The sequence below is a fragment of the Panthera pardus genome, unplaced genomic scaffold (genome assembly GCF_024362965.1).
Source record: "Panthera pardus isolate Hobbes unplaced genomic scaffold, ASM2436296v1 HiC_scaffold_10, whole genome shotgun sequence".
NCBI classification, from domain to species: Eukaryota; Metazoa; Chordata; class Mammalia; order Carnivora; family Felidae; genus Panthera; species Panthera pardus.
Window position 1 is genome coordinate 34,156,786 of NW_026526655.1, and position 22,486 is coordinate 34,179,271.

A 22,486-nucleotide genomic window follows, 5' to 3' on the forward strand; every position below is an offset into this window, starting at 1 on the left:
GGTAAAGATTCAATAAAGTAAATACTATGTATTTACCCAAATAATCCAAAAATAGTAATTCAAATATCTTATAGGTGTCAAGTAGTATCCTATTGTAGTTTTGATTTGTATTTCCCTGATGATGAGTGATGTTGAGCATCTTTTCATGTGTCTGTTGGCCGTCTGTATGTCATCTTTGGAAAAATGTTTATTCATGCCTTCTACCCATTGTTTTTAATGTTTATATATTTTTGAGGGACAGAGAGAGATGGAGCACAGGTAGGGGAGGAGCAAAGAGGGAGGGAGACACAGAATCAGAAACAGGCTCCAGGCTCTGAGCTTTGAATATACTTTGAATATACTTTTGAATATACTGTGCCATTCCCTTCAAGCCTGTAAGGTACTGTGGAGAGATCTGCAGCTAGCCTTATGGGTCTTCCCTTGTAGGTTAGGGATTTCTTTTTTCTTGCTGCTTTTAGGATTTTTTTCTCTATCATTATATTTTGCAAATTTAACTACAACCTGTCTTGGTATTGGCCTGTTTTTGTCGATTTTGATGGAGTTCTCTCTGCCTCCTGGATTTGGATGTCTGTTTGCTACTCCAGATTAGGGAAGTTTTGAGTTATTTCCTCAAATAAGGCTTTTGCTTCCTTTTCTCTCTTTTATTCTTTTGGTACTCCTATGATACAAATGTTTTAATGTTTGATAGAGTCATTGAGTGCTCTAAGTCTATTCTCATGTTCTATAATTCTTCCTTCTCTCTTTTGTTCAGCTTGTTTCACATTATTTTGTCTTCTATATCACCAATTCATTTTTCTGCTGATTCCAGCCTGCTTTTCATTGCCTGAAACCTTTTTCCAATCTCAGTTATTGCATTCTTTATTTCTGATTCTTTCAAAACTTTTATCTCTGTGATAAGGGTCTCCCTGATGTCTTTCATCCTTTTGTCAAGCCCAGTGAGTAACCTTATGATTGGTGCTTTAAATTCTCCATCAATCATGTTAGTTGTTATATCTTTTTCGCTTGGATCTCTGGCTGTGACCTTATCTTGTTCTTTCATTTGGGATGAATTCCTCTGTCTTGGTTTTGTCTAAGGCTCTGCCTTTTTCTCTGTGTTAGAAATGCCAGTTATATTTTCTGCACCAGAGAGTAATAGCTGTATGAGAAGTGGCCATGTGGTTTCCAGGGCCTGGTGCATCAGGGAGTGTCTCTAATGTGTACTGTGTGCGCTCTGCTGTTGTGTTTTGGCTGCTGTATCTTTTAGGCTGGTCATCTGTGGAGGTTCTCCTTGCTTGCAGTGGACAGTGTTTGGTCCTTGCCCAGAATGTGGTGAGTTTAAACTAGGTGTTCTCTGTTCTACTTGTTAAATGAGACCTGATAGTTCTTTCACTAGAACTGAAGCCCTACAGAACTCGTTGTTTGGGAATGTGGTGTGGGTAGGGGTTTTGCTGGTTTCCGGGGTGGGGCTCACTGCACTGGGACTGAGGCAAGCTTGACTGAGAAGGGAAGTTCTGCCAGAGAGCAGAGGTGTAGAACTTGGTATAAGCAAGTTAGGCAGCCTGTGTCAATGCTGGATTGCTTCTCCCAGGTGACTGTGATTATGCTGAGAGGTGGGGAGGGAAATGGCTCCAGCCAGCTTCTTTGTCCATGGAGAGAGATCCTCCCGCATGCTACCTCTCAGGGACTGACTCCAAGAAGAGCAAATAATCTCCCCCCTTGTGTGCCCGAGGTGTTCTTCAAATCTTTGCTTCCATGCTGTCTGCCCCCAGGTTATTTGGGCCCTTCTCTCCAGGAGATGGGCAGTGCCCTCAGTGCTCTATCCCAGCCAAGCTGACTGACCTTTAAAACTCTAAGCTTTAAGCCACGCTGGTGGCAGACTCACAAAAATCAGCCCCTCTCTTTTTCCCAGCCAGTGGCTTTGAGGAAATGTTCTCCTTGTGTGATCCCCTATGTGTCATACTCTCTCTCAGCCTTCTCTGCAACTATGGCTCCCTCCCCTCTGCAGTACCCATGATCCATTTCTCCTCTAAACCATGTCTCCACACTTCTTGCCTTCTTCAATGTGGCCTCTTATCTCCCTTTAGTTGTATAGTTTGTTCTGTCAGTCTTCAGGGTGATTTTCTGAGGTATTTAGGATGATTTTTTAAAAATTTTATTTTTTAAGTAATTTCGACACCAAACATGGGTCTCCAATTCACAGCCCCAGGATCAAGAGTCACATGAAGACACCCCTAATTAGGATGTTTTGATAGTTATCTAGTTGTGTTCACATGACGAGATGAGCCTAGGGTCTTCCTACTCTGCTACCATCTTCTACACCTCTCCTGATTTAATACAATTTCTATCTGAACTCCAGCTCTTTGTAAACATAGACAAGGTCATTCTAAAATATATGTAGAAAGGCACAGGGCTAGCATAGCTAAAGTTATCTTTAAAAAGAAGGTTAAAGTAAGGGGTATCTTTTTAACTGATGCTATGTCCTACTATAGAGCTACAATAACCACAAATTAAGACAGTGTGCTATTAGAGCTGAGAGAGACACAAATATCAATGAAACAGAATAAATATGCCAGAAATAGACCCACAAAAACATGTCTGATTTTTGACAGTTATGCAAAAGCAATTCAATGGAGGAAAGATAGCCTTTCAACAAGTGGTGTTGGAGCAACTGGACATCTGTTGAGAAACAAAACCAAACTCTGACCTAAGTCTCATGCCTAAAATAAGAAACAATAATAAAATCAAATACTGGTGAAATGTTGAGAAATTGCTCATGGGAATTAAGCATTTTACAGCCACACCTGAAAATAGTTTGGCAGTTTGTCAAAAAACTATGCAACTGCCATGAAACCCAAGAATTGCACTCTTGAGCATTTATCCCAGAGAAATTCTTATATTCACAGAAAAATATAAACACAAATATTCATAGCAGCCTTATTCATAATAGCCAAAAAGTGAAACAACCCAGATTGTCCTTCAATTAGTGAATGGCTAAATAAACTGTGGTACATCCATACCATGGAATAACAGTAATTAAAAGGAACAAAGTATTGATATATACAACTTGGATGAATCTCCAGAGAATTATTCTGACTGAAAACAGCCAATTCCAAAATGTTATACACTGTATGACTCCACTTATATAATATTTTTGAAATTACAAAACCATACAAATGAACAGATTAGTGGTTCCTAGGCATTAAATAGGGAGTGGGGGCAGGAAAGAAATGGATGTGACTGACTATAAAAGGACTTTAGGGATTCTTGTGGAAATGTTCTACATCTTGACTGTATAATGTCAATATCCTGGTTATGATATTCTACTACAGTTTTGTAAGATGTTACTATTGAGAGAAACTAAATAAAGGGTTTGAGTTCTATTATTTCTTACAACTCATGGGAATCTACAGTATTTCAAAATAAAGAGTTGAATTTTTATAAAGTAAAGAAAAGGAAAACTTACCTTAAATATTGTCCTTAAGGATGGTAGTCAAACCTGTATATACAACAGATAAACTGAACAAGATAAATTCAGTTGGTAAGCCATAAAACAGGTTATGTATGAATAACAGATTTAGAAGTTTGAAAGAATCTATCGCCTAGGGCAATAAGCTTGTAAATTGAAGACATCAGTATTCTAGAACAAATTCATAAAAGTCTAAGGTAATTGCTTCACAAAGTCACAAAATCTTCAGAATTCTGTGGGGAAATAAACTTTGAAGTTGTTTGAAGTTAAAAGAAGGCTTTTTTATGAACCAAGGTAGACAGTGTGTTAAAGAAATGCAGTATTTTGAGACAAACTTCTGGAGTGCTAATCTGAATTGGAAAGGACTAACAAACATCTCTTTCAACTCATAGCTCATTCAGGTGACAGTCTTTCAATAATTCCCTCACATTTTTAGATCCCCTTCATAAATTAAGACTTTCAAGATATAGCTTAGTTTGTTTCTATTTAAACCTTGACAATGACAGGATGCTAAATCATTTCCCCAAAGGTCAAGATGCAAGAAAGGTGGGGAGGAATGGGGAATTTGATTTTACCTACCAATTAAAGGCAGTGTTTGGTGATGGTAAGAGAACTAGTATGATATAGTAAAAAGACCTTGGATTTTACAGGCAAAAATATCTAGGTTCAAATGCAGATTCTTCCACTTTCATGGTCATATAACTTTGGGCAATTTACATCTGAGTTTCAGTTTTGTCATCTGCAAAATGATTATACTATCATCTATTTCAAAGAATTTTAAAGGGCTTGGAACATAATGAATTTAGTCACTTACTAAATGGTAAGTATTATCTTTATTCACCTGTACAAGTATACCATAGGATAAATATGAAAAGTAGACTTGTTGGATCAAAATATATGAGTGTTTTTAATTTTGACATAAATCCTGCAAGATTATCCTTTAAACCATATTTACTAATTTGTATTTGCACCCAAAATGTAAGAAAATATTCACTATTCCATACCCTGTTCATTTTAGTTTTTGTTAGTTGTTCACACAAAAATGATATTCCATTGTTATTTTAATTTACATTTTTCTGATTATTAATGAGTGAACAATTTTCACCTGTTTATTATCCATTTGTATTTCTGTTGACTCAGCCTGTATATGCAAATTGGGTGTGTGTTTATATGTGAGAACGTTTTATGTATTTCAAATAACAATGCTTTGTTATCAATACTGTTTGTTATCTATGTTTTTAGACTTCTTTGGAGTCCTTACAGCAATTTTAAATTTTTATATTGTCGAATCTGGCAACTTTTCCTTTGTGGCAGTTAGTTTATAATTTTTCTTAGAAGGTATTTCCCCTTCCCAAGATTATGTCAGTATTTTCTTAGATGTCTTTCTAGTACAGGTTTTTTATGTTTACATGGGTTTAATTCACTTATACTTTTTTTTCTGGTATGAGGTAAAAATCTGATATTTTTGTTGAAATAGATAGGCAGTTATTTCAACACAGCAAGCACCCTCAGAGATATTGCAGGTTTGGTTCCAGACCACCACATAAAGTGAATATCACAGTAAAGCAAGTCAAATGCATTTTTTGGTTTCCCAGTGCATATAAAAGTTATGCCTACATTGTACTGTAGTCTATTAAGCGTGCAATAGCATTATGTCTAAAAAATGCACATACCGTAATTTAAAAGTACTTTATTGCTAAAAAATGCTAACCATCATCTGAGCTTTCAGTGTTGTAATAAATGATCACAAAATCAGCACAACAAGTAGAATAATAATGAAAAAGTTTGAACCATTGTGTGAATTACCAAAATGTAACACAGAGACACAAAATGAGCAAATGCTCTTGGAAAAATGGCACTGATACACTTGCTTGACACCAGGTTTCCACAAATCTTCAATTTATTTTAAAAAAGCAATATTTGGGAAGTACAATAAAACAACACATGATAAAATGAGGCATGAGTGTACATATTAGTTGTCCATATAGTTAACATATTTTTGTCTGTCAGTATCCCTTCCTGAGGATATCATCCCTGCCTCAACTCTGATCCTTGGTGTAGTTGACAAACTTGATACTGTCTCTGTGGCTACCAGGATAACCATATAATTTGATATAAGAATATTAAGAGAAATCTTTATTCTTTTATAGCAAGAGCTAGCTGTGATCTAAGAAAGAATGCATTAAAAAAAAAAAAAAACAACACAGAGCAAGAAAGATATGAAGAGATAGTGACTTGCTCACTTGAGTCCCTGGAACCAGATCCTCCCTAGTTATATCAGCCAATTTCTTACTTTCTTTTTTCTTTTCTTCTCTCTTTTCTTTCTTTCTTTCTTTCTTTCTTTCTTTCTTTCTTTCTTTCTTTCAGGTATTTTATTGCTAAATAAATATATTTTATATTTTGTGTTATAATCCAATACGATGTTATTGTGTGTGTGTGGGTGGGTGGGTGGCCATTAGGAACTCTTTCAGTATGTCCTGTGTCCCTTTGACATGCCCCCATCCTTTTGTTTTTTGAGCACTTTCCTACTTTTTGTACTATAAGATGTTCCAGGTGTATCTTGTATATCTCTTGCCCCAGTCCTAGAATCAACCATTTTTACAAGGATCCCTGGTTATTTTTACTGGAGAATGATACTTGAAACCAGGCTCTGGGAACTGGGTGTGTTTGTTGCTGTTGTGTCTAGGCTTTCTCAGAGGACAGTTAATATATGTATGTATGCAAACCCAAATATTTAGATATATTTATACTTGTTTCTGTATGTATCCAACTCTCTATATATTTTTCTAAGTTTCTACTGATGTCTCTGAACTTACTCCAGTATCACTGAGTTATTCTAACCCACTTTTCTTGCTTGTATCTAAAGTAACTTCTCTCTCCCACAGTGAGAAACCTGCTGTCATCATCCACAATTCATTTATTTATTTATTCAGCCCCAATATGAATGCAAAGCAGTGTCAGAATTACTAAATTATACCATACTCATGAAGAACAAATTTACCTTCTAGTGCACAGTGTTTATGTACAGTTTACTTTGTCTTTAGCCTTAGAGTTTCCACTCAAAACATTATTTTCCAAAGTTACTATGGCCAGTTCCTTTTTTCTCCTACCCCTTTCAGTGTAATTACATTTATAATACAATTAGATTCATTTATCAATGTCTGCATTATTTCTTGACTACTAACATTCTTTTTTTTTTATTGTTTTGGTTGTAGTTTATGTGCATTAATGTTCATTCTTTGTGAAGTAAAGATCAATGGATTTTGGCAAATGCATAATCATATATTTTAATTATTAAAAAAAAATTTTAAATTATTGTCTATTGAATTTGTCCTATCCCACTTGAGTCAGTTTTGCAAAGACATCCTTATATGCGACTGGCACTTTTCCAGACTGCTTATTATGATCAACTAGCCATATTGTTCTGTACCTTAAATTTTCATGTGTTATCACATTGCTTGTACAACCTGTATATCAAATTCATTACTTTAAATGGCTAAAATATTTTTATCTTAATAATAGCCAATAGTTTTTATTTAAAGTATAATTAACACACAGTGTTATATTAGTTTCAGGTGGACAACATATTGATTCAACAATTCAATACATTATTCAATGCTCATTATGATGTGTGGTCATCATCTATCACCACATAATGCTGCTGTAGTACCTTTAACTATATTTCCATGCTGCAGCCCCATACAAAATGACTTATGTATTTTACAACTGGAAAATTGTTCCTCTTAATTCCCTTAATCTATTTTGCCCATCCCCCCTACCTGCCTCCCTCCTGACAACCACCCGTTTTTTCTCTGTATTTAAGAGTCTAGTTTTCTTTTTTTGTTTTGTTTTTCAGATTCCACATGTAAGTGAAATCATATAGTATTTGACTTTTTCTGTCTGACTTATTTCACTTAGCATGATACCCTCTAGGTCCATCCATATTGTCAAATGGCAAGATCTCATTCTTTTTTATAATAATAGCCAATACTTTTATCACAAGTTACTGTATTAGTATCCTAATACATTAACTCATTTAATCCTCATAACAATACTGTGAAGTAGATATTTTTACTTTATTATATATGTGGGAAAGGTAAGTCATGGAGCAGCTAACTGATTAGTCTGAGAACATCTAGAAATCAAGTGGTAAGCCTGGGTTTTGAGCTGAGGCAGACTGAGTTTGAAATCTGCTGTAAACTAGTAGATTCTATTGTCTCTCATTGTGAGCCTATACAAAAATTATTTAATCAATTTCCTATGAAAAATGTCCTATGTAACTTTCTCTCTCTCTCTCAAAAACAAAACAAAACAAAACAAAAACGTGAGTACAAGCCCTGCTTCAGGTCAGACTGAGCCCTGCTTCAGGTGAGCACAAGCCTCACTTTGAGTGAGCTCAAGCCCAGCTTCGGGTAAAACATGACCCTTGGGTGAGTGCTGCTTCTCTGTCTCTCTCTCCTTCTTGCTCTGCCCCTCACTCACTTGCTCACTTGCACTCTCAAAAAAAATTAAAAAGAATGCTCTTTGTAGTTTTTTTATAAGGTTTAAGCTTTTATGTTCTCCTACCCCTCAGCTTTTTTTTTAATGTTTATTTATTTTTGAAAGAGAAAGAAAGCATGAGTGGGGGAGGGGCAGAGAGAGGGAGGTGGACACAGAATCCGAAGCAGGCTCCAGGCTCTGAACTGTCAGCACAGAGCCTGACCTAGGGCTTGAACCCACCAGCCATGAGATCATGACCTGAGCTGAAGTCAGATGGTTAACCAACTCAGCCACCCAGGCACCCCTCAGCTTTTTTTTTTTTAATTCAAACTACACCCAGACAGTCCCCCCAAAATCAGTCTGCATAGAACAGTATAAATGAAAAGTAAAAGTCATTCTTCTCCACCTATAACCACACTATCAGTCACACTTCCTCCAGACAACTACTTTTAACATTTTGCTTTGTAATTCTTCCAGTGAGTTTTATTATAACTTATGTAGTTCAAATTCTATATTATTTATCAGCTAATCAACTTCAGGTAGAATGTGTTGATATCACACCCTGAAAGATGATTTAGAGCATTTATAATGTTTCAAACCTTCCTTCTACAATGTTTCTTCTCAGTTTTATTAGACATTATTTTTTAAATTTTTCTAATGATTATAATGCTCTGATTAATATTTTTTGAAAAATTCTTGTTACTATAGGCATTATTTATCAATTTCCTATTATGAAAGATAAAAGTTTTTTTAATGTTTATTTATTGATTTTGAGAGAGAGAGAGTGGGGGAGGGACAGAGAGAGACTGAGAGAATCCCAAGCAGTCTCCACACTGTCAACACAGAGCCTGATGTGGGGCTTGAACCCACAAATTGTGAGATCATGACCTGAGCTGAAACCAAGTCAGATGCTCAACCAATTGAACCACCCAGGCGCCCCAATGTAAATATATTTGTTTTAAATTTCATTTTCTGGGGTGACTGGGTGGCTCAGTCAGTTAAGTGTCTGAATTCAGCTCAGGTCATGATCTCATGGTTCAAGAGTTCAAGCCCTGCATCAGGCTCTGTGCTGACAGCTCAGAGCCTGGAGACTGCTTCAGATTCTATGTTTCCCCGTCACTCCCCGCCCCCCCCACTCATGCTTTCTCTCTCTCAAAAATAAATAAAAACATTAAAAAAAATGTTTTTAAATAGCTTAATTTTCCTGTCCCTTCCATTTTCTTTTTGCTGTTGTTATTCACATATTGTCATTTCTTTGTCAAGGTTTCTAGTACATTCTATTGTTTTGCTCTAGTTAAATCTCCTATGCTTTGTTTATAGAGCATATAGAGTCTATTTTAAATCTAAGAAAAATTAATTTATAATTGTTACAATATTTATGACATTACAATATTAAAATATATATATATGTTATATATAATATATTATTATTATATAAATGTTAATCTCTGCTGAACCAAATAATGTATATGGTAGATCCATGAAAAGTAAATGTCACATTTCTGCTTCTAGTGAAGATGGAGTTTACAGGGACATGATTTATCTTTCTGCCTTAAACAATAAAAAAAACAGGAAAAAAATATGGAAAGGCAGTTTCAGACAATGGGAAGATGGCAGCATGGGACTGTGATTACTTAGAGAAAAGGACAAAGTGAGCCATACAGTCATACCAGTTTACTACATAGCAGCACAAGGAGACAGAACCAAAACAGAGCTTGGAAGTCTCACTGAGTTGAAGAGATGGATATTGGACTTTGGCAGGCAGAGGCAGAATTTGTGGAGTAGAGTACCAGAGAGGAAGGAAATGTAGAGCAAGAAATCTCCAGATAACTGAAGGAGGTCCCCTTCAGTCATTGAGTACTAGACTGAGTACTCATTCACTGACGAGTGAAATACTGGAGGCAAGAAAAAGAACCATTGAAAATGTTAGGTAGAACATTCTAGGAGCTCGTATAGCTAGAAATAAACCATTTTCCTATATGCCAAAGAGGAAAGACTCATAACACATGTGACAGAAAATAGAAGGCTATCATCTTAGTAGAGAGACTAAGTCATCCTTACCTTAAAGGCGTTTGGACAATGCCAACACCAATAAAGCTTAAAAGCAAACTTCAAAAGAGTCCAACTGTTTCTATGTATATTAATGTACATCAAAATAAAGTAAAATATTAGATTAACGAAGAAAGCAAAATCTAGCAACCAAAAATGTAAAATTTCTCAGTCTTAGCATCCAGTAAGAAAATAATAAATACATACAATGGTAAAATGTACGTGTAATTGGAGACTCATAGGAGAAACTTAAAAAATGTATTTGAAGAAATAATGTCTAAAAGTTTTTCAAATTTGATGAAAGGTGTAAACCCACAGACCCAAGAAGCTCAGTGAACCTCAAAGAGAATAGATCTAAAAAAATTCTCAGACATATCATAATCACATTGCTGAGAATCAGTGGTAAAGAGAAAACCTTAAGGGGATGGGAGAGGAAAGCACATTTATTATAGGGGGAGAAATATACAAATAACAACAGACTTCATGTTGGAGACTATGCAAGGCAGAAGGCTATGGAATGTCATTTTTAAAGTAATGGAAGGAAAAACCTCACCAATCTAGAATTCTTTAAAGAGTGATGGCATTTTTCAAAATAGAAGTTAAGAAACCCTTTCAGCAAGCAAAGTCTGAGAGAATTTATTGCAAGAAGACCAACACCACAAGAAATGTTAAAGGAAAGTTACAGCAACAAAATGTTGGAATAAGAAGCTCCAAGTTCTTGTTCCCTTGAAGAACATTGAAAAAGCATTCAGAAGCTATCTGAACAAGCTTCATAGGAGCTCTGGAAAACAAAGTTTATGGAAACCAAACAAATATCCAATGAAGAAAAAGCCATCTTCAAAATATTGGGAAATTTCATGGCATTTTTACTCACTCTTGCTCTATCCCCTATGTTATGGCAGCACTCTTGGTCTTGAGCAGTGTCAGCCCAGTTCCCAGTTAACTTCATTGAACTAGATAGAGCATAGGAAGACCTTTTGTGCAAATCATTGTGTGTGGATGTTTTAACCTTGCTGGGTGGATACATGAAGGCCTGACTAGTTCAGGTCTATCTCATATAACTTGGAATGCAGGCTGGTCAGTTAGGTCCCTGTCAAATGAGTCTGCCTCTATTTTAAGATACTTTCTCAGAAGATTCTCCCAACAACTTCCAGTTATGTGTAGTTTGCCAGAAACTTGTCACATAGTTACCCTTGTCTTCAAAGGACACTGGAAAATGTAGCTTTTTTTTTTTTTTTTTACGCAGGGGACATTTCTGCCTAAATGCTAAAAAAAAATTATGTGCGTGAGATCATATATATTGTGGTAAGGCAATTATTAGTCTTTGTCACAGAGAACAAGAAACAAGTTAGAAGAGTAATGTTTGGCAAAGAGATGATAGTGGCTTGTGCTACAGTGGTAGGGTTGATGGTGAGATGTGATTGAACACTTGATATATTTTGAAGGCAGCAACCACAGGACTTAATACTGGATTAGATATGGATGGAGAAGGAGATAAATTAAAGAGTTATACTTAAGTTACTAGCCTAATAATTCAGTAGATGGTAGCACCATTAACTGAAGTGAGAAAAGACAGAGAAAGGTCAAGGTTTTGTGGGGGTTTTGGAGGGGAGGGAGGGCAGCAGTCTTAGTAATCCAGAATTCTTTTTTGTATATGCTGTATTTGAGATGCTTATTATACAGCTAAGTGGATATCAATACCTTTTTGATTATCTCAAGATACCATTTAGAATTTTTTTCCAAGGATCACCCTCCCCTCACATTCCTCAGAAATATCTCTATTTACTCCAGGGTTTGTTCTGTTCATATTCATTCTTCACTTCCATGTATTGATTTTCCTCATATATCTGGTAAACTTTGTTGGCTCATTTTATATTTGCAAATGAAGTAATATGTTAATTGTATAGGTATGCTCTGTGTGACAGGCAGGCTTCCCTGGAGGGTATATGGGGATGGAAGAGGGTAGGCAGGATGGCTGGGGACCCAACAACATTTCCAGAGAACCCATGTGTTTAATCTCCTAGATGGAACTTCCTTTTCTTTCTTTTTATACCCTTTCTATTACCTGATGTGGAAATATAAGTGACAGCAAGCTCTACTCTGCTTCCCCATCAAGGCTCAAAACTCATAGGATCTCCACCTACACAGATGGCTCACTTTCTTTAGAAAGATGTTTTTTTTTTCTTTTCTTGATGTTTTGGGTGAGTGACTGGGAAAGACAATGCTCCCAGCAATATATGCTCTGTATTCACTGAGATAGAGAAGATCCAGCTGTTCTGAATACAGCTCTTTAATTAATAACTATGACAATTACACCATTATCTGATTCTCTTTGTATATGCTGACCTTGAATTTATTGCTTCTCAGGCCCACCTGAGTTCTGTTGTTTAAGGCTCTAACTTTCTTGATGGGGATTTTCATTCAATTAATTTCATTTTCTTTCATATTTTCTAAATTTTCTCAACTTTCTAAATCCTTGTGTCTCACCTTATTGATTTCCAGTATTTCCATGAGACTTTTCTTTTTGAAATATTATTTTCTGTTAATTTACTGGAACCTTGGGAGGTAGGAGAGAATAGAACCCCATGTTCAGTCCATCATCTTAAAGCTCCTATATTGGTTTGTTTTATTGCCCTTTTCTAGCTTCCTGAGATGAATGCCTAAAGCATGTCTCCCCAGTATAAATGTATTGGAGTTTTTATATTCAGTAGTGTTCCATGTTCATCTAAATAATAATACAGAGTTAAACAGAATAAAAGTTAATAGTTTCCTATTTCCTCTCCTCCAGAGATGTTAGCATTTTATATCCTTTCATACATCCTTTCATGCTTACATTAGGGAGGACTTTTTGTGTCTTTTACAAAAAGGAGATTTTACATATATATATGTACATACACACCCATATACATACATACATACACACACATACATACATAATCACTATTCTTCCATTTCCTTGTCATATTTCATTTATTTTTAATTTTTCTACTAAATTTATTTAAAATAATGAGATTTTAAATGTTAGAATTTAAACTTTTTAAGGGAAATTCAAGCAAAGAAAAAAGCAAAAGAACAGGTGTGGGAAAGTCTGAGATATATTTCAAGAACTCAGAGTTAGACACATTTGTCTGAAAGGGAGAAACCATAATGGGGAATATTGAGAAACTTGTAGAAATAATTTAGTCAATGTGTTAAGGCAATTAAAAATAGCAAAAGTGGTAAGGTGCTGAAAATTTAGGAATAAAGTTGTGTTATTAACTGCTTAATATTAACATATAAACCAAAAGTGTTACAGATGGAAACATCATTCATTGAAATGTTATTTTAATTAACTTGGTATATATGAACATTCTGTCTAAAGGAGATAGTTTATCAGCAAGTGGCTTGTAGTACTATGTACTCTCAGAGTGATGGTGTCAAGTTTTCTCTAGATGAGTTGTCAGTATGGATGCACATTACTGCAGTCTTGATTGTGTGATGGAAAATTTAGGACACCTAAGATTTAGGCTACTAATCATCTGGGTAACTTGGGGCAACCAACTTCAACTTCAGATCTTGTATAAAACGAGGAGGACTGGAATATCTCTAAAGCACCTTTCATCTACAAAAATTCAGTGGTTCTGTGATTCTATACCTGCTCCTATACACCCTGATCTAGCACCAAGTGTTTCCTTAGTCAGCGTTAAGTAACCTATTTAGCAATTACAGTTTAAAGAATCATTGAAAGTGCTATATATCCCAATATCATATCAAATGCCATTTATTATCTAAAGCATTTTACAACCTTTTAAAATGAGATTACATTTGCTCTGATAATTCTATTTCTTTTCTATTTTGGTTTCTGCTTGACGTTGCTCTGTATTGTTTTGATTTTATAAATTCACTAGGCTGAATATACTATCAAGGAAGCTAAGATTATATATGCAAATGTATTATATATGTATAGATTTCTTTGATAATTGGCAAAGTAAATTATAGTAGTTATGAGAAAAATACTTATTTAGGTTTTAAATTGTTATATCTTTAATAACTATTGAAAGAATAAAATTATCTTGGGAAATATCCTTGCATAACAAGCATTCTAAAATTAAAATTTCTCTTTTTATAAGGTGATTGTTTCACCAAAGGAATATATTTCACCATCTTTCAGACCAGAATATATAGAATTCAAACCAAAATATCAGGTGAGTCCCAAATTATCCTATCCCAATAACAATTATATTTAAATACTAGTTTTCTCTAATACTTTATATAATTCAATGGTTCCTAAACCAGACTACCCATTAGAAGCATCTGGCTATCTTTGAAAAAATACATGTTCTCAGGTCCTACCTCTGACCTGATGAAACTAAATCTTGGAATGGAGTCTGGGAATCTATATTTCTCAGAAAGACCCAGGGGATTCTTATGCTATCACCTGGATATCAACTAACTTTTGAAAAATAGATATAATAAATTGTATCCATTACAATAAAGCTTAAACTACTAAGTTGAAATAAACTAAAATATTAGGCTGATTATTTCATATTTTGCCTTTTTCAACTGGATAATATATGTTATATTAACAAACACAAGAATATGTTTGGCAAAATTGGAATAAGAGACTGCATTCCAAAGACTATTTCATGATAGACTAACTTGATTCCCAGAGCTACAAAACTGCTCATGGATATTACACTGGAATTTCACTGTAATCCAGAATTTTTTTGTACTGCTCTCTCTTAACCATTTCTGAAAGACCTTTCATCAAAAAGCAAAACTCTACTGTGACATGCTAAGGAGTGGGTAGAACTCATCATCACTGTTGAAATTCTCAGACCTAAAAGCAGATGATATATGCTCCCAAGTTAGTCTTTGTAAAATATTTATGATACTTTTAATGGGATATCTACTACTTGCTTTGCATTATAAAAATGTTCTATATTGCTACTAAAATGGTAAGTATTTCTATGGATAGGACTTAGATCCTGATGTTAGCCATTGTCTAAATAAGTGCAGGTAACACTGGAAATTATGTTTTTTAAAAAACTATGTATGAATGCTGTTTAAGTATTTTAAAATATTCTAGGTAGCAGAAAAGCTCTTGGACACAAAATAGTATCAGAATTATGACTTTTAAAATTTGCATTAAAATTTTCATCATTCCAATTTCAAATATTTTAAAATAGTTTTCTCTTTATAGAAGGTAGGTGGATGAGTAGATAACTTGACAGATTTCTTAAAGAGAATTTAACTAGAAAATTTATTATAAATTCAAATAAATACTATAGAATTTCTTACCTTTTATTTTTAATATTACAGCTCCAGAAATTCAACTTTAAGAATGGTTTTGATCCTTTTATAAGGAATATAAACAACAAAATGTCAGTCAGAAAAAGGAAAGACCAAGATATGTCCAGATGCAGAAACATTTTAAGTACAGAGGTTATAGAGCATGAAGACCAAGATCCTCCTTACCCAACATATTCAAAAACTGCAAGACCTACTCATAAAACCTGGCCATGTGATCCTGGTAACACCACAGTAAAGACTTTAGACACTAAGACTAAGTTAGCCTGTGATTCTGATTTCATTACAATAAAGACTTTAGACACTAAGAGTAATTTCGCCCGTGATCCCACTATGACCACACTAACGACTTTAGATAGTAAGAATAAATTAAAAGAAAGACTACCAAATGTATCTCTACCAAACTTTGAAGGAGAATCATCAATGACTGGAAATGTAAATACATGTCGCCTCTCAAAATCATTAAGTCTTACTTCCCACCTAGAAAATTTAAAACAATCAGTGATGCTCAAGTCAATTTTAGGTAAAAATCTGCAAGACCTATCAGATGAATTATTTTCTAAACCAAAGGTTCCTATGGACACTGAAACAAGAAAGAAAAGTCGTAGTTCTCCACTTTTACATGTTCATGATGAACCACCAACTAGTGTGGAAAACAAAGTATTTGAAAAAGTTCAAGATTTAAATAGCTTGCTTTCAGAAAAATACATTGTAAGTTCAAAGTCTCTTTTAAGACAAAAAATTAAAGATATTCCTGCAGATTCACTTTCAGTAGGTGAACCAAGAAATTCTCCAGAGGTAGAAAGGGAATTTGTCTCTGAAAAACACTTGGAGTCTGGTGAGATTGATTTTCCAATTAAAAAAAATAATTTCAAAAAGAAAAATTCAAAAATTGAAGTGTCTAGTTCCCAACCAGGTGTAAGTAGCATTGCACATGATTATGTTATAAAGCAAATATTCACTGCACCTATCTTCTCAGAGTTGGAAATGGGAGTGAAAGAATCGAGTGAGATACCAATAAATTTGCAGAATCAATTACCCACTGCTTGGGAGAGTTTATCTTCAAACATTCTACTTCGCTATGAAGAAAATGATGATGAAATAGAATTGCCACAGGCCAAATCTGTTATAAGCCAGATAATACAAGCATTTCCTGTAGATAGTCTTTTAGAATCTGGGGTAATCAAAGTGATAGAATTAAATAAAGAATATCAAAAGAGTTCCATGCTGGATACAGAGACAGCATTTGCTGAAGAAGAGCCAAAGTATTCCACAGAGGATTGTTCAGAAACCCAAAGTAAAACAGTACCTCTTTCAGAGCAGAATATACTCATCATTCCCAAAGAAACTACTTCTTTTAATAGAGTCGGATATGTGGATGAAAGCCAAAACATACCCCTACAAGATCCAAAATATCAGTTAACACCAGATAAAAAAACAGATACGCTAAATAACAGTCAGAGGTTTGATAGAGAAGAAAATGATCTGAATTCTACTTTAGAAAATTTAAGTAACTCATTAATGGGTAAACTTAATGATTCAGATGTAATAATGTTAAAATCCTTTTTAAAACATATGTTTAATATTTTTTTCAAATATAATCAGTCTGAAAGAAGACAACTAGAAAAAGAATTAGAAAGATTAATCCAGCATCCTTTTCCAAATAATACAGAAGACCTTGAAGAAATCAAAGAGAATTTTGATAAAGCAGATAAATTAGACAGTAAGCCTATTTTGAATCCAAAGCTGCGTGTATTTCTAGAAGAACTCTCAGAGTCAGAAATAAAAAATTTAAAATCTGAACTAAGTAAACATATCCAACATTACCTTGTAGAAAGACTTTCAGAATCTGGACACATCACTGAAGAAGACTTACCAAAAATCTATCACAATCTATATTTGATGAATGAGAAAGCAGAACCAAAAGGGCAGAATATTTTTCTAGAAAAATATTCAGAAACTGTGAAAGAAATCATGTCTTTTGTAAGTAATTTTAATCATCATTTCATAGATAAACATTTGGAAACAAAGCTAAGATCTTTTTTAAATGAAATTCTCCAAAACTATTTCCTAAAAAACCTTTCAGAAAGCAGTTTATTTAAAGAGACAGAATCTGAGACTATACACTCAAACATGTCTTCTCTAAGATCTAGAAGTGCCTCAATATCTTTTCATGAGTTAGGACAAGACACTTCAAGGGGGAGTTTTGGTGAAAGACTTGACATACACATGAAATATCCTTTAAGTAAATCTCTACAAAACTATCTTATAGGTTTATCAGAAAATGAAGTATTAAATCTAAGAGCTGATTTAAGCAAACACCTCCAGAGTCTTTTTATAGAAAAACTTTCAAAATCAGGACTAATAACTGAAAGTCAATTACAGGGGATCAACCAGCATATAAATTTGATCAATACTAGATCCATACCATTAAAATGTGTATCACCAGAATTATCTTTTAGAAAAGAAAATCAATTTATGGAGGAGATTTCAGAAAGGCAAAATAAATATTCAAAAATTGTTCAAAAAACCACTTTACAAAAAGTTCCTGAGGATAGACTTATAGCAACAGAACTGACCAAAGAGAAAGAAAAAGAATATTTTTCCTTACAGAATATTAAGGAAAATCCATCAATAATTGAGGAACAGCAAAGATACTGTCCTAAAGAAGGAGCCAAAACACTGAAATTAATTAAAGCACAACCTTCTTTCAACAAAAATACCCAAGCAATTCCATTAAATAAGTCATCAGAAAGACTTACAGATACAGTACTTAAGAAACAAAGGAGTGAACATAGTTTTATGCAGCTTCTTCGAGCAGAAAATTGTGACTTTAAAACAGAAGTTCAAGACCCGCATAGTTGGAGTGGTAAATCAAAAACAGCTCAGTCAAATGCTTGCTTTGAAAAGACACTAAAAACGAAGTCTCTTGAAAAAAAAGAGCATAATAACATCTATAAATTGATGGCACAAGAAAAACTTGAAACAGTACTGTCACCATATCCAAGAATTCCTAATTGCAAAATGCGAGATGAAAATGAAGAATATATATACAGATACACCTTTCCTTCCAGGCAGACTAACACTTTAACTCATTTCAATTTAGAGGCTGGGGAGAAATCAAAGTTAGAAGACCAGTATTTTCAGAGATTGAAAGGAAATAATAATAATAATAAAAAACATTTAGTAACATTTGCACAATACAAAAAAATACAAACTCTTTCTCTAAAGACAAATGGAATTTGCAATGAAAAATGTGCCAAATTCCCTGAATTACAGTCGTTTAAATATAAAGTTGTGGAAGCTGAGAAAAACTCAAAACCATCCCTCTTCCCAGCAGTATTAAAGAGAGAAAATGTAAAGCCCAAGGTCCGAAAAGAAAGAGACCATGTCAACAAACAAAAGAAGTCATTTAGCAAACTAGTTAGGATACTACCAACCACACTGCCCACCGCGAGAATTCTAAGGAAATCTGTTCCAAGGACATTGCTTCATTGGACTGCAAGAAGAACTATACATGTAATACTGTTTTTCTAAGTCTACTACTTTTGTATTTGGCAAGAATTGTAAATAATCTATTTTAGGGCATATATATCTCTATGCAAGTGTGTATATAACCTTCATAGATAACCCCCAAGATATACAGACCTTCAAATTAAAAAAAAAAAAAATTTCTTCCGACATTCAGATTTCACCTTACCCAATTAAAAATGCAGTCACAAAATCAGGGGACTCAGTGCCTTAGTATAAAATAGATAAAGGGTACTCCCTCTGGAGCATGAATTAGAAAGGCACCCTTTCCTCAGGGAAGACTGTAGACTGAGTATCTAGAGCCAAAGCACATAGCCCTGTCTATGGAAAACTGGCTGGATTTCAGCCGTGACTCAACGCCTCAGCCAGGGGCTGCAGTACAGGCACAACCTATACAATTATTGGCAGTGGCTGTATACTATGAAAACATAGCTGGGATTTTGTTGTCATGCAAATATAAGTATTTTTCAGATTACTGAATTATCTTTGTTTCAGTAAACAAAGATATTATGTGTCAGTTATTGTGATAAGCATTAGGATATGCAAAATTTACAATCTATTGGATTATGAGTGGAAAATTTTTAATTTAACTTCTACTCTCTTCTATTACCACTGCCCTTCTTTTATCTTATGTGCTGAGAAATTTGAGAATTCAAATCTATTTATAATATTAACATAAAACAGTTAGGAAGGTAAAACTGCTACCAGACTTTATACAAACCATTCTGAAGCAAAGTTAAAATCTAGAAATAGAAGGGACTTTAATTTTCTGGACTGCTGCTCTTCTCTGTTAGTATATATAGACAGGCATGACACACAATTGGGAGAACCCATAAATCCCAAAATGATATTACATAATTTGATGTGCATAATCCTTTGAATGAGAAAATAGATTTATAACAGTTGCTTTGAATTTGCTTTCCATAGCAAAGCAAATATTTACCTTTAGTAAATAGTAAAACTAGTAGCTGGGAATATATTATCAATTTAGCGTATACCAACTTTGGATTTCTCTTTTCTGTCTAAAGTTGGTAATTTAGCATTGAGTGAGCATATGTGCCTACTGGAAAAAGGAAGTAGAAGATGCGTCCATAATTTGGGGAAAGTAAAGACTTTCTGAAGTTCCTGTGGACAAATGGAATCTTTAATGTCACTTTTCCAAACAGAAGAAATTGTGTTTTTATTATATCATATGAGATCATACAGGGTCTCAGAAACTTTATCCTAAGAGTGGGCAAGAGAGGTAGAGTTATCTTTACTTTCCTCTGTTAAACCAAAGTACCTAAAGTTTTCTCTCTAGTGAAGTTGACAACAGAGAAAGAGAATTGAATGGTAGGAGGGCGTTATCAGATCATCAGAAAGACTTGCTCATCTGATTCTTTTCTAAAATCTGAGAATCTCTCAAAGGAATCAAAATGGAAGACAGAGAAATTGAGTTGTAGAAGCATCCAGAAAATAACCAGTTGTGTGGGTGTCCATGCCCTTCCACTGGTATTCTAGTATCAGTTATCTAATCTGTGAAGCAAGAATTATATATTACTCACCAAAGTAGCAGAAATTCCCTTAATAATGTGGCTTACCTAATTGCTCCCCTTAACATAAGAGGGGAGAGGAAGAATGTTTCCTTGCCTTCTTCAAACCCAGGCAAAATTGTAAAGTAGATAGAATTTGTCTTTATACTCTTTATACCTCCTTTTCTGTAAATCTCTTTCTTACTGCCTCAATTCTTCTCAGTCCTGCACAACCTTTTCTCACCCTCCAATTCTATTAATTCATTCCCACCTTGTCTCCAAATCAGAGTATCTTATTCCTTTGGTGTGGCCATCTCTGCAAAGCGTTAAGGGACAAGATGTTCAAACTGCAGAGGAAACTAGTTTATACTAGTTTAGGAATGACTAATAGTTCCATTCCCTCTTAGGGATAATTGTAGGTTATTACATGTTTATTATAAAATATAGCCATAGTATATACATTTGAAAAAAGATAAAAGGAAAACAAAGCCCATAATCCCACCACCTTAACCATCATTTTAAAAAGTTGGTGTGTATTCTTCCAGTTATTTTCCTAAATGTTTTACTTGTTTACTTTCAGAATGTACATAATTTTTTTACTTTAATATAAATGGTATGACTGTATCTTTATATCCCAGGCTCTTTATGTATGTGTGAAAGTATATTAAAGAAGATGTTTATTACTTTTTAAAAAAGAATGAAACCCTGGATAATATAAAGTACGAGTTCATGACTTATATTTGGGATTGGGGAAATTTCGTTTTGGAGAAGAATAATAGAGTTCTTCTGGCTGACTGGCTTTGTCTAAAAGTCAGTTTTAGACTTTTGTCTAAAAGCCAGTTTTAGACTGGGTGGCTCAGTCAGTTAAACATCTAACTCTTGACTTTGGCTCAGGCCATGATCCCAGGGCCATGAGATCAAGTCCCGCATGGGTCTCTGTGCTGAGTGTACTGAGTATGGAGTCTGTTTAAGATTCTCTCTATCTCTCTGCCCCTCCCCAACCTGCATGTGTGTGCTCTCTTTCTCTCTCTCTTAAAAAAGAAAAAAGAAAAACAGATCCTTTGAAATAATGACACTTATTTTTTAAAGCATGTTTTCTATGATAGTATTTAATAGGAGGCATTGGGTGTAGGATCTGATTTTGGGGGCTGCCTATAAAATATTTGGTGCTCTCATTCTTTGTCTTTAACTGTTGATGTTACAAACTCTAGTTCTTATAAATTTAAAATGTTCTTTTAAGAAAACTAACTCACCAACCTGATCTTTTATTTTAATATTTAGGATTGTTCGGATAGATTTGAGGATATACCTGTGAGCTCATTTAAGCATGTTGAACAAGCAAAATCAAGAGCAACGCTTTTAGGAAAGAGCCCAAATGATAGCCATAATCAGTTAAAACACTTTGCAAGACTGAATACTGCTCCAGAGGTTAACAAACGACGAGAAAACTACAATGGAAAATTTACAAGTCCTCGAATGGTTTCAGCAGACTTAGTTCATATAAATGATGCAATCCCAGATTATGAAATCCATAGAATGCGGCAAAAAAAGAAATTAAAAGAAAATATTGAAAAGTGTTCACTCATTTGTGATATTATCCAAATGTTAAAAGTCCAGAATGATATGTAAGATCAACACTCATAATATCCTTTCTCCAGTTAACAAAATGGTTTGGAGATCTGTCCTTTTATGTGATAGAAGTCAGCAACCAAATTTCATCTTGTTAGAACCATTTTGTTTTAATTAAAATGAAAAAGAAGCACTTTTGATGTAAATGTGTTTTTGTTTATGAACCTTAAGAAAAAACCAAAAAACACATATTCAGTTCATATTTGCTAAGTTTTATTTTCCAGCTTTTCCCCCTTTTCACTAGATAACAATATCACCAGTTGATAGTTCTCTGATTTCCCAAATCTTTGTTATTCTCTAAATTATTCCTGTCCACCCAGTTTTCAGGGTCTTTACAGTTATTTATGTTTAGCCTTTTGTTATTAATATACTCTTATTTTTCAATTCTAATATTTTCAGATTCCACAGTATGTGATTCTCTGGGCTTATAGAACATCTATTAATTTTAATATCATCTGATAACTGCTTATTTATTTATTTTTATGGTTACACTATAAATAAAGATAATAACAGATTTCATACTAATTCCCGAGGCACCTCCTAACTTACTTAC

General features: G+C 34.2%; 1 protein-coding gene across 6 annotated transcripts in view; it reads left to right on the plus strand.

The window, feature by feature from the left end:
• C2CD6 (C2 calcium dependent domain containing 6) overlaps window positions 1-22,066 on the plus strand; it is a 153,832-nt gene extending 131,766 nt beyond the window's left edge. For all 6 annotated transcript variants that reach the window (XM_053906297.1, XM_053906309.1, XM_053906302.1 and 3 more), the window contains 3 exons: window positions 14,083-14,157; window positions 15,275-18,781; window positions 21,586-22,066. In XM_053906297.1, coding sequence (XP_053762272.1) covers window positions 14,083-14,157; window positions 15,275-18,781; window positions 21,586-21,933 — 3,930 coding nt within the window. In that variant the 3' untranslated portion in view covers window positions 21,934-22,066. The remainder of the gene's footprint in view (window positions 1-14,082; window positions 14,158-15,274; window positions 18,782-21,585) is intronic.
• The last annotated feature ends 420 nt before the right edge of the window (window positions 22,067-22,486 follow it).